General features: G+C 39.4%; 1 protein-coding gene across 1 annotated transcript; it reads right to left on the bottom strand.

The window, feature by feature from the left end:
* Positions 1 to 4,300: 4,300 nt before the first annotated feature.
* perm1a (PPARGC1 and ESRR induced regulator, muscle 1a) lies at positions 4,301 to 10,374 on the bottom strand. The gene is made up of 4 exons (XM_015967673.3): positions 10,254 to 10,374; positions 5,740 to 9,068; positions 4,951 to 5,067; positions 4,301 to 4,743 (listed from the first exon to the last, which is right to left on the bottom strand). Exons 2-4 carry the CDS (start codon positions 9,044 to 9,046, stop codon positions 4,628 to 4,630), a joined length of 3,540 nt encoding a protein of 1,179 aa, XP_015823159.3. The 5' UTR covers positions 9,047 to 9,068; positions 10,254 to 10,374; the 3' UTR covers positions 4,301 to 4,627.
* Positions 10,375 to 13,522: the final 3,148 nt, after the last annotated feature.

A 13,522-nucleotide genomic window follows, 5' to 3' on the forward strand; every position in this document is an offset into this window, starting at 1 on the left:
ACAAACACACCATCTGGGTAACGAAGGAGTGGCTTCGTAAGAAACATTTCAGGTCCTGGAGTGGCCTAGCTAGTCTCCAGATCTCAACTCCATAGAAAATATGTGGAGGAAGCTTAAGTCTCTGTTGCCCAGCAACAGCTCCAAAGCATCACTGCTCTAGAGGACATCTGCACGGAGGAATGGGCCAAAATACCAGCAATAGCGAAGACTTACAAAAGAGGTTTGACCTCTGTCAGTCCCAACAAAGGGTATGTAAAAAAGTATTGAGATGGACTTTTGTTATTCATCAAATAGTTATTTTCCACCAAAATGTGCAAATAAATTCTTTAAAAATCAGACGAGGAGATTTAGTGTATTTTTGAGTTTTTCTCATTTTGTGTGAGAGCCAATGGTGCAAAATTACAGGGCTCTCATCTTTTTAAGTGGGTGAACTTGCAGAGATGGAGGCTGATTAAATATTTTTTGCCCTCCCCTGTATAAGTAAAACTAAAGCATTAGAGGGCAGCTGGTTTTAGCTAAAATAATATTACATCTCTCTGCCTTTAACTGTTGCTCCTGAAAACCCTGGTAAAAACAGTCTGGCTATGTTTTCAGAAAAGATAACTATTAGAAATGTTAAATGCAACAGATTGGTTGTTAAAAAGCTTCTAGTGTGAGAAGCAAGTTTTTAAATTCTGGGACAGTTTGTTCTTAAATTATAAATGTTGAAATCCCCAAATCTGACCCGTCCCAACAATATAAAATATAGTAATTCACTCCTATAACAGAAGGATTGAATCCTAAACGTGTACAGAATGTTTTTTAGTCACTTTGTTGTAGGATGCTCCTGATTTAGAAACAAGATGTCAAAAAATGTATTAAAGAAGCATTTATTATGTAAAACAAAAGTCATATAAGATAAAAGATGACTCAAGTTTAATGAAATGTTTTGAGGACGTCAAAATTTTATATCAAGTCAAATGTTGATCTAATATCTGCACGACATGCATGACTAGTTTTCTCAGGGTTGTAAAAATGCAAGTTAGTGTTGTCAGTATGCTATAAAGTACTTGTGTTCTTTCAATAATGCAATTAAGAGTATTATTTATTGTAGTAACCCCAGTTTTGAGCTAATAATTACATAATAAGTCACAATACGGCCTTGAGGTCAGCTGCATTTTGAGAATAGACTGAACCCTGCCATTGCCTTTTGCCCTGGAGTGCCTGTGGCCTCCAAATATTCTCTTCTTCTTCTCAAACATGTCACTTTTATTCTGGCTCAGTAACAGATGATCACTCCAGAAGCTCTGGGCAGAGTGTCACAGAGCCTTCTTCTCAACTTTATTTGTGAGACATGCTGCCTGTGAGTCGTGGGCGCTGTGCACACAGGGCATTTCTCCTGTAGGAGGCAACCTTTTGATAAAGGGTTAAAGTTAAACCACACCTGCTAACTGCTGTCATCTCTTCAGGATCCTGGAAATCAGGATGCTGATTTTCCTCCATTGAATAAAAAAGCACAGTACTGTAATATATGTAAAATCTCTCTCCCTCTCTCTCTCTCTCTCTCTCTCTCTCTCTCTCTCTCTCTCTCTCTCTCTCTCTCTCTCTCTCTCTCTCTCTCTCTCTCTCTCTCTCTCTCTCTCTCTCTCTCTCTAGTCTTTAACAATAATCTTTTAGAAGTTTGAAGCAAAACATAATTTTGTTAAAAATGTTAAACACATCATTCAAAACAAGTCATACTCACTAATAAAGTGAAGAGTAAAGCTTGAATCTAGTATTTTCCCACACTGGGTTCTCCTGGGACTTCAGACTCAAAAAGAGGGTCATGGATGTTTTCAGCACCACGGACAGCGGTTATCAACATCCTCTGCGCCATCTGTTGTTTGTTTGGGGGTCAAACGTGTCCATAGGACCTTACTTTGACTAACCCTAACCAACAAATACATTTCAGTATCAGACAAAGATAAATCACTTGCACATGAGAGAGACTCAAATACTGACACAGACCATGCGCCAAAGAGCACGGACGAAGATATTTGAGACATGTTTCGAGGATTTAGGTGAGTTTTACTCAACAATCTACAAAAACAGGAAATCAAGAGCTTTACACAGAGTTAAGGTGACAGTTTGAGCAAATATGTGATTTTGTATAATGAAATGTAATTGTTCCTGTAAATTATTCTTTATTCTGTTATTATAAACGGGAAAAGGGAAATAATGCAGGTTTTGAGAGATCCAGTCATTGTGCACATTTTTTTTTATGTGGAATTAAAATAAAGACGTTGATCGGATGGGATTTTTATTCGCCCGCTCGAATATGGGATTATCTGTGTTAAATCGTGAGGAATACGACCGGGGGGGGGGGGGGGGGGGGGGGGGTGTTGAGTCCTCTGGAAAGGGAGTAAAAGGGAAAAGGAGATTAACACCTTTCAGCATGTGCATTTCCTGCTTTTTCCAGCAGTGATATTGCTAATTCTGTTGAAGGAAATTCACTGTTTAATGAGAGACAGTTGGTGAAAATGATATGTAAATAATTAAGAATGCATGTAGACCTACATAATTAAGCAAAACTGAAACACTAATATAAAGTATATATATATATATATATATATATATATATATATATATATATATATATAAAATATTTTTTTATCCCTTCGAATCTGGGAGGGTGGAACCCCAGCTCCAGCTATGGACGGCCCCCCAGGGGGCCCAACTTGATATTTTTTCATGGGGCCCAAAATCTCTGGCAGCCCCCCTGGCTGTGATTGTGTTAATCACCTTGTTCCGTAAAGGACCAATAGCTCCACCTGGTGGTACTTTTTTTTACCATAACAGTCAAAAGTGAAGAGGTCAAATTTGATCTGGTAAGTCACAGGTGGAAGTATGATAGAAAAACTATAATGACGGGATCACACGACTGCTATGCTCATATAAACAAACGTGTGAAGTGACGGATAGTCGTACTTTTAATGACATTTTACTTTGAATAAATAAAACTTTAAATTTCATTTAGCTGTTTAACTGTAAGGCTCCATCCATGAAAGATATTATCAATATAGAAAACAAGAAACCGTAATCATCATGTCTCACAAAGCTGGATAGAAACTGTTTCTCCTCATGGAGACTTTATGAGCATACGGTTTAGAAGGGATTTTGCTCTTAATAAGTAAAATTAGGTTATTAAAAGGTAATATAAAATAATTACAAAATTTGACTAGCACAAGTTTTCAATTTCTCAACAATGTCAGATATAAAACTATTATAGTTATAATTGCAAGATAGTAAACACACACACACACACACACACACACACACACACACACACACACACACACACACACACACACACACACACACACACACACACACACGCAAGCGTATCATAATTATGAGATAATTTCTAATAATTAGATAGAATTAGATAAACACGGAGGCTAAGATTAAAGAAAACACTGAAGGAGGACTCTTATAAAGTAATTCAAATATTTAACGTTTTAATAAACATATTGTTATAGTTGGGAACTCCCTGAACATTTTTTTAGTCCTTTTGATATTGTTCCTTCTCTTCCAAACTAAAAGGTATTTGCAACCTGACCCCTACCTTCATTAAACCTCATTTTCCTTTTTGCTTTCAAAATACATTGTTTGGCTTCACTGACCCTCCACCTGATGGAAAATAACATTTTATATCATTATTCGGATTTTCAGATCAATAGACAGAAAATAAGTTATAACCATAAAAGATGAAAAAAAAAAACAATTGCTGGGTTCATGTTATTGATATTCTTATCAAATGAACAAAATTCAGCCAAGTTTAATCTTGTCATGTTTATTTTTATTCCTAATGAACTTTTTACAGAATAAACACCAAAATATTTAGTTTATCCAAGTTTAAAATTAGGCATTTAGTTAATTCTGATCTATTTCCCACAGCTTCTTTTTGCTTTTGGATTACAGTTCAAGCTTTTTCAATACCTCTGGTCTTCTGTCTCCCTCTAGTGGTCATAGTAGTTCACTGCAATCTTAGTTATTTTGAAAGAGAAGAAAACTCAAGTTTCCACTGGTCCAACCAGCCAGCCCCATGCTTCCTTATGGGCAGCATTGGTTCTCTGTGTAGAATTAAACAGAGGATGAGTCTGGCAGGCCAGGCTAAGGTTCCACAAAAATGCCCTTTCACATAATTTACCAGATCCCTGAATGACGACACTCAAATTGTTCTTTTTAAGGAAAATTGAAAAAAAAAGGCCATATTTTAGAGAATTTTTTATGAACTTCAAAATTAAAGCACAAAATACACAAAAAACAAAGAACTCATTTGAAAATTTAAAATGCGTCAAGTTAATTTTTTTATTTTACATTCCTCTATCATCCCACCTTTACTAACCTGCTTTTGATCCTCCTACAGAACAAAGTGAACATTATTTACAAAGCCAACACAAATCTAGCCACCTTTGGTCATTTTTACATCTCATATTAATGCTTTCAGATAATAAAGAGACTTAAAATCACCTCAAATGTAGCAACAATTTCAATGAAACTATCAATGAAACATAAGAAAAGTTTTCTCAGTGCAAACATGGCTAAACATAAATGTTTCCTCCAAAGATTGGGGTCATGTAGAGGTTCGTTAAAAGAGAACGAAAGATCAGGAATTTGCCAGCATATTTTGAGGAGGTTTCATCTCGCTGGTCACAGCTTCAGCTCTGATGTACTTACGCAGGTATCTGATGGCTGACAGAGCACTGACGTTTGCCAGCAGAACTGTGTGGAAACACAAACAACAGAATGTGTTTCAAAGTGAACACCTTGTTCTTATTTGGTTTGTGGAAAAGTTTGTTTTTTAGTTTTATCAGTCAAATTGAGGGTTAAATATGTGGCTCAAATTACAAACTTTAAAATGCAAAGTTTGTTGTTTTATTCTTTAATAATGAAGCACATTATGAAATGGTACTGTGCCGACATACGTACCAGCCTTCCAGGTATCTCCAACCTGTGGGTTTGCAGTTTTAAGCACCCAGGAAGCAAAGGCGATACAAACCAGACACATATCTGACTGCTTTAGAGGCAGGAACGGGGCGTCTAACCCTGAAACCAAGAGAAAACACTTTAGTGTTTCAGTTACTCATTCAAGTTAAAGATGTTATCAGGAACTCAGGTGGTCTTTGTTTGGCAGAAGCTGTGCTGCACTAACTGTGGACGCAGACATACAGAACTGGTTGGTGTTTTCATTCTAAAAGTTAGCCCGCTCAGATGCTGCATTAATCAGTTTGAATTCAAGGAATTTAAGGCAAATTTAGACAAACTGAGATATTTTGATTTCCCCAAACATAAAATAAGGTCCTCTGCTGGCAGTTCAGAGGAGACGCTTGTTGGTCATTGCTAGTCTCTCCCGTTGGCTGTAGCTCTACGTTCCTGCAGAGTCATCTGACAGCTGAGGAAAGACAATCCATCCTGGTCGTGACCGTCGGAGCTGAGCAGGTACAAGCGTCCACATGAGGGGAAACTAAACAAGCTGACCTGAACACGCCACACATGTTTAACACGTATGATGCCAGAAACGGGTTCCATAAATACCAACTTTGGATGATTCATCTATTATAATAAATCACCGCTGATCAGTGAAGTTTGCTTCAAACGGTCTCAATTTAAAGTGCTGCACATTTTGGCTGTTCTTTCTGGTCACGCAGATGTGACTCGTGTAAACTTTGTTTATAAGTCATTAGCCGTTATTGATCTTAATATGTTTGAACCACTTACTTGGATCTGACACCTGCAGGTTTTCAGATCTGAAAGATGGCAGAGCCAGCTGCTTGGAGATCCTGTCCTCCAAGTTGTAGAGCAGAGGATCAGGAAACATCACATCTGGATGTCCCAGCACGTTGAGGCGAGACTCCATCTTCAGCATGTATTGGGAACTCTGCCTCAAAGGCACAAGTGAGTTCTGATTCTGGACTGTCGGTGCAGATAAATGAATTTTCCTGAAGGAGAGTGACTGTAAAGAGAATAAGTCCTCTCTGAGGTCCTTGTCTGTGAAGAAATCTTCATATGTGTCTTTGCAAAGCTGAGCAGTGCTGGCTTTACGAGTGAACCTGCTCACCACCCTCACTGGGATGGAGGCTTCTTCTTCTTCAGACTCCACTGAAGAGTCATCAGATGAGGAAGATGCAAAGAAATGCTCATAGGCATCTGGGAACTGCAGGGTTCTACTAGTGGAGCGAGAGCAGGAGAATATTGGAACTGGCTTGTCTTTGTTTTGCTTCTCTGCCGTTATGAATGGGTAGAAGAAGCTCTCGCTATCAAACTCTGAGAAGAAATCATCGTAAGTTTCAGGAACTGAGGTTCCACTGAGGTGGGTGGTTGCATCATCTGGGGCTGATTGGCTGGAAACTGACTGCTTTCCTCCAAAGAAGTACTGAATAATATCCGTAAAAGAGAAGCTGTAGCTGTCTGTGGAGGAGGACGACAGAAAATGATCTGTAGATTTATTTGCTGAAGTCTTCTCAGTGAGATGACTGGATTCTTCAGACTTCTGTTCTTCTAAGATTTGTATAGTTTCCTTTTGGCACCTGTAGCTAAAAGCCGGAGAATCCAGAGCCTGCAAGTTGTGCACACTGACAGTTTTTGAGATCTTTCTGAGACATTTCTGAGCCTTTTCATTCAGGACAGGTTGGTATGTGTCTGAAACAGAAGCTAAAACGCCAGGCTCAGGATGAAAATAAGAAATCCGGCCCACTCCGGCGAGCTCGCTCTCCCAGCTGCCTCTTAAAGAGGATGAATCAGTCATTTCTTCTGTGATTTGTTCAGACTTTAATTCAGTCAAGTTGTCTGAATCCACCACGTCCATCACCTCCGTCTCCTCCCTTTCCTGCAGACATGGGAGGGGTCCAAGTGGAGCAGCCTTACAGATTTGTCTCAACCCAAGAATATCGTTTATGGTCAGCTTCTCCATCTCATTCCAAAACGACGACATGGCAAACACGGAATTTTCAGGCGGGTGTCCATCTTTAGATGCTGAGATGGTTTCTTCAGCTTCACTTATTAAATTGTTAATTGATTCTGTTTGGTTTGAGGGTGCAGATCTATCATCTTTGTCGTGTTTTGCCATAATCTGTGCTTTTTGTTTTTCTTGGGCAGACTCATGTTCCATGACGGGTGAACGTAGCCTTTGCGGTACTTCTGTGGGCTTGTCAGTGTGAGGTGGCACAGGTGTGACATCGAGAGGATTTTCTGGTAAATGTTTACTCTGGCTTGTTAAATCTAATATTAATGCTACTGGAGTCCTTTCCACTTTTTTATCGTTTTCTGATAAAACATCAGAAGTTTGTGCCTCTGTGAGACGATCCTTAATCGTTTCTGTCTTTTCAGATGGATAGTTGGACAAACTGCCTAAAGGTGAATGCTTAACATTTGATTCCGAGCAGATATTTTTATTTGAATTCTCATACAGGAATGGACGCGTGCTCAAGTGAGAGGTGATCCCATCAGCTGCAGCCTCAGAAAGGCGAGCAGTGTGAAAATGATTTGTGTCATTTTCCAGCTGTTGTTGGGACTCAGCCTCGCTCTGACGCAGGGCGCGCTCGTCTCTGACAGAATTTCCATCCCCTGCAGCCAGGACTGAGTTAGTAGCGGATAGGTTGTCGTTCTGGCCGACATCCACAACAGGAGCACATGATTTTAAATCAAGACTCACTCTTTTGACCTCTGATGTTGAATGTTTCAGATTTTGTTCCTTTACACATTCGAAGACAGAAGCTGTTGTTTGATCAGACTCCTGGAGATCGTCTCCTTTTACTTCCTGTTTCTGACTCCTTCCAGCTGGTTCTGTAGGCTGCACTTTGCAGCATGGCTGTGAACTTGCTGCCTCATTAGCGCCGTTGCCTGCTGCAGACATCAGATGATCTTCACTTGGACTCAGACGGGTTTCAGATCTGGGCTTATCACTTGTTTCTGTGGATCTTCTGTGCAGAGTTTCTCCTGGGGGCTCATTCTCTGCATCCTGTGCTGTGAAGTTTCTGGTAGATGGGCTGAAACTGTACAGACACTTGCAGCATTTTTGTGTTTCTCTTAAGTAATTAAGAGATAAACTCTGACATTCTTCTTTTCTTGGCACTTGCAGCTCTTCTTTTGAGTCATTCTTGACTGAAACGTGGCTCTCACGCACCTTCTCATCTCCATCTGCCTCCACGCTGAGCGGTCTTCTTTTTCTCCTCTTTCTCCTCAGAAAAACGGATGGAGACAACTTGTGGGTGGGGACATGGTCCTCCCTCATCCTGTTCTTTTTGCTGAGAACTTCCTGACTTTCCTGGTGAACATCGTCCATACCTTTGCACGTTTCCAGTTTGTAGGACTGAGGTGTCATTTCTGAGCAAACACCCCTCTCTGTTGAGCGATGAGATGGACTCCTGTGTGTTATCTCTTTCACTAAAGCTTCCTTTAAAGCTTCATTTTTAATGAACAACTCTTTTTCAGCTGATTTGCAAATAACAGGCGCAGAATCACAGCGTGTTGCAGGTTTTGAGGAAACGCTGCGCTCAGCTTCACATCTTACCGTTGTGTTTAGGTTCATGAAGGTGTCGACAGGCTTAGGGCTCTCTTTGCCAACTGCACCAGTGTTCAACTTAGCACAGTTCATTGGCAAAGCCCTTATGCTGGTCTGTTGCCCTTCACCCCAATGTTCCTCCTCTTGTTTCGTCTCTCTCTTGTGTCTGGTTCGCCCCTGACTTGGTTGAACATCTGTGAGACCTTTCAGCCTTTCAAAAAACATATTGATAGACTGCATGTGTATGTCCTCCTCACTACCAGAAAGGACACTGTCAAGACCGCAGAGCCCTTGTTTCCCTGTAGGAGACCCATGACAGTCAGGGGGAGTGCCCTGTTCTGAGAAGTCCAGCGTTGAGTCACATCTCTGCACCCTCTGAGGAAGAAAGGTGTCATCGATGTCACTCATCCCTGAATCATCCACGCCTGCCAGTTTAGGAGGAAGTAGATCACACTCCTCACACACTGCAAAGAAAGACTCCCAGTCTCGGTCTCCGATCTCCACGCTGTATTCAAAGTCATCCATTTGGGTTTAGGCTCAGTGCAAACTGTAAGATAAGAGTAGAGGCATTAGTTTGAGGAATTTGGGAATCAATAAAAATCAAAAGTGGGTGAACTCCTAACTCCTGAGCCACCGTCGCCCATCAGCTGATGTGAGCAACAATGCTGTGCATTAATCTGAGAAGGGATATGAGTGTGTTTTCAATTCATCCCAAATTAATAAAGATTATTTAAACTCATGAAAACAGCAGCCAAGCTGGTCATGAGTGAATGTCTAACAAAGGTTAAGCTGAGTCGCCACAGTCTAAAACTGCAACACGTTAGATACTAAAGCTCAGGTTAAGATTCAAAATGGCTGAACACATAGTGAGGAAGGCTCACCAATAGAACGACACTAAAAACGCACAGCTTTGATCAGCAAAGCTTAACTCCAACCTCTGGAGCATTCTGAGAGAAAAGACAATGAGCATAACCCTTATAAACAGAATGTCACCACAAACCGCACGGTGGTGGGGGTGTGATGATTTTGGGCACCTTGCACTAAAAACTCCTCTGTGGATCAAACTATTCTAGTCAATTTGAGACGCACAGTTTCACATTTAAAACACGGACCAAATTAGCTTGTGAAACTAGTCATTTAACAAATTAAATACATAAAAACACATGACAACCTGCAAATATGCACAAGGAATCTGCAAAAGAGAAGAATCCAAGTCCAAGAGGTGAGTTTCCTGTTTGTTTATGCAAACGTCTGAACTTCTATTTTCTTTTTTCATTTATTTCATTCAAAATAAAAACAAATAAAACATATAAACAATAAGATAAACATAACAAAAATCAAATTTGAACTTCAGCAGCATTGTCAAGATGGTTAGATTAAAAATGCCTCCACTGATTTTGTATTTACAGTAATTAAATAGTGACGGAGGACTAGATTAATAATGTACACTTTTCTCCCGTCACGGTGAAATCTTAAACTGACATGTTTACTACACCAGCAAACGATTACATTCATGCAAGAGTAAAATGCACTCATTTAAGTTTAATTGCACAATATCTGCTATCTTGTTTTTATTGGTATGATTTATGCTGCAACAGCCTTTTTGCTCAGTTTTCAATAATCTATTTGCTGTCACCGAAGGAGTTTCATGATTTAGGATAAAAACATGAAATATTGTGTTTTAATGTTTTTAATTGGTGTGTGTTTAATGCGAACCCACACAGGTTCCTACCTGTCCCACTCCAGCTGCAACCCGGGTCCACAGAGGTCGAGGAAGTCTCAGCAGAACCGCCTCGTGTCCACTCTGGTGGGCGTTCTCCGTTTGCATGCAGCACAGCGAACCCCATGATTTGTTAAATATAGAGCGGCGCTTCAGATCACGTAATACACGCAGTGTTCTCACAGCAGCCATCTCCAACAGAGGTATAATGTTTCAGAGATTTAAATAGATTTTCCACTTGCAGAGTGCATCATGTGGTTTTAGATGTAGTTTAGTTAGATATTGGTGAACATAAAGATACTTTTACTTATTTAAATCAATTCTAAACTGATTTTTTTTGTCAAAGAGACACTAAAACCTAGCAGTGACTTTAAAAACAGCTTCTCAGCAGACAGAAGTGTCATGTGAGGTGAGTCAGGCAGCTGATTTGAAAGGGATGCCGTGATGTCAGAGCAGATCCGAGTCTTTCCCAGGCCAGACTTCACAGGGGAACTGGAGGGTCATCGTGGAAAACTCTGTGAGGTCTCTACATTCAAACAGAAATGATCAGGAGTATTCAGATAACCCAGATAAGGCATGACTTCCACATAATTTTGTGAGTAAAATTATATTTTGGGATTTTACTTCGGCTTAACTAATGGTATCCTGTTAATAACACAGCATCTAAATATAAATCCATGCTACAGCAACATTAAGAACTTAACGTCTCATTAAGCTTGAATGTAAAGTTCTTTTGTTCATATAAACTCTAAATATATATATTTATAGGGATACTTAGCAATGTTTTCATATTTTTAAATCATTTTCTTGAGTCAGTGTTTGATAAAAATGACTCTTTACAGAATTAATGAAAGGCCATCCAGCCCCCATCACCTCCTGTGGCCAGACTGGTGGGCTGCTCTGACATACCTGGCACTGCAGTCTGCTTCCAGCATGTTTCCTGCATGTTTTATACCATGAACACAGCTGATTTCTTTCATTTAGTGATGAATCACTCCTGTAGACACCAATGAAGGCTGGGGAGACATTTCAGCTGGTGTTGGTAAGACAAATGCACACTAGGGGGTGCTAAGCCAAAACTGCCTAGTTCCCCTTTGATTTTACAGAATAAACACAACATTTAATTGTTGACGCATCAGAATGATTACTGCATCATCTTTACAATGATGCTTAAAGCCTCTGAAACAGATGTTTTCAGTATGGTGGCACAGGAATTAAGTGCTCGCCCCGCAATCAAAAGGTTGACACAGATGTCAAACTGTATTCATGAATGTTAATCTTCCTTTAAGGAGGTTTAGGGTTTAAGCCTTTGTTGACGTCCATCAGAAAGCCTTCGAACCAGGATTAAATCAGTCCTGATTTCAGGTTAAGAGTAAACTTTACCTACTATGTGAATTAGAGGTGATGGATTATTACTGATTATTTTACAAATGAAAACAGTTATACGGTCTGAGTGTTTGTATTTAATTCAAATTAGATTTATTCATTATTTGATAAAGAAACTGAGATTTTTGTGTCACTCTGCAAGAATGTGGGGATTTTACAGGATATAAGTTTCTTTTTCTGTTCTATTAATGTTAAAGGAAACAAGGTCTTGAGGATCTTAATCTGTCAGCTGTGATGAAGAAACAAGCCAGAGCTTGTCTGTGGCTGCTGCAGCTGCAGGGCGGTGGGTCATTTTAACATGGGTAGGATCTGCTGGATTAGGCCCACGTGTGGGGTTAAGATTAGGATCTGTTTTTTTTTTCTCAGCTGCTAATGTGACAGAATTTCCCTCTAATTGTTTACTATGTCAGGCTTGGTAATTCAACAGCAAACAAAACACAGTAAACAGGCTTTTCAGGCTGTAGCTCGCTGACACGATGTTTAGAAAAGAGTTGGGTCCAATTACCCAGCATCCTCAGTGGCATGTGTTTTATGTGGAGCTGCAAAGTCTTCATTATGAAACTGTAGACAGACTCTTTTTCAGTTTATTATGAACAGTGACTCATAATGTGGACCTATAGTTAAAAATAAAAGTTTATTTGATTTTTACTTCAAAGTAAAAGAGACAAAGCTTCAGAACTCAAAACTCAGTTTATTAGCTCCGCTTGTTCGTGATCTAATGTTTTAGTCATTTTTTATTCTGTAATATTTCAAATTGTTTTCCTAAATCTGTTGATTTAGAGTTTAATATATATTAAATGAATAGTAGTATATAAGTTACAAGGCTACTTGAAAGGTTTGTTTTGTTTTAACTAAAAAAAAAGAAATTTTATTTCATTAGACATTTTGTTGGATTAGAAATTTTGTCGAGACCTTTTTAAATTCTTATTTTCCTTACTAAGCCTAAAAACTCAAGTTTTCTTTTACAGATTAACATCCCTGAATAACCATTCTGATACAGAATTTCTCACCTTTTCTTATCTTGTGATGCAGATTTTAACAGAGAAAAACTCAACTGGTTATTTTCAAATATCCAAACGTGACTGTTTCACTATTGTTGAGAAAACACCAATAAAATGCTGAATTTCTCCAGGATCATTTTCTAATGTTTGCTCAACTGTGATGTGTTTATTTCAACTCATCACAAGAGTGCAGCTGTGGAGAGGAAAACTGCTTGTAAAAGGAGTAAGTTTGGGAACACCCCCAAAAAATCTCTTTGGTGGTAAGATTGCAACATGTTATCTCTGCAGCCTGCAGACATTCGGTAGGATTAGCATGAATATCTATCAGGAGCTGAAACCAAACATTTGTAATTATCTCCTCAAATTCCTCAAAAAGCAACCCAAACAGATATGACTTTCCTGGTTTCTGCAGAGATCTTGCCAATTTCCACCAAGTCAGGGAAGCAGAAGCTCCACCTGAGGATTTGTGTTCATATAGGACCACATGGTGGTAGCACTATTGCTTCACTGCATGAGGGTTGCAGGTTTAATATAAATAATAATAATGATAATAATGCATTTTATTTAAAAGTGCCTTTCAAGGGACACAAGGACACTTTACAGCAATAAAATAACAACAAAGAAATCAAGTTAAAAACAGCAAAAATCACACACAGAAGCCTAAAAATACAAACTAGATAATAAAATCAATGAGGATGGAAAATGTGACACTAGCAGTATGCATTCTGAAACAAGTGGGTTTTGAGTCCAGATTTAAAGGAGGAGAGCGAATCAGAGTTACAGATGGCTTGAAGGAGAGAATTCCAGAGACGGGGAGCAGAGCTGCTGAAGGCTCTGCTCCCCATAGTGCTGAGACGGAAAGGGACAGAGAGAGTGATCGAGGATGATGATCTG

Source organism: Nothobranchius furzeri, chromosome 15 (genome assembly GCF_043380555.1).
Source record: "Nothobranchius furzeri strain GRZ-AD chromosome 15, NfurGRZ-RIMD1, whole genome shotgun sequence".
Taxonomy (NCBI): Eukaryota; Metazoa; Chordata; class Actinopteri; order Cyprinodontiformes; family Nothobranchiidae; genus Nothobranchius; species Nothobranchius furzeri.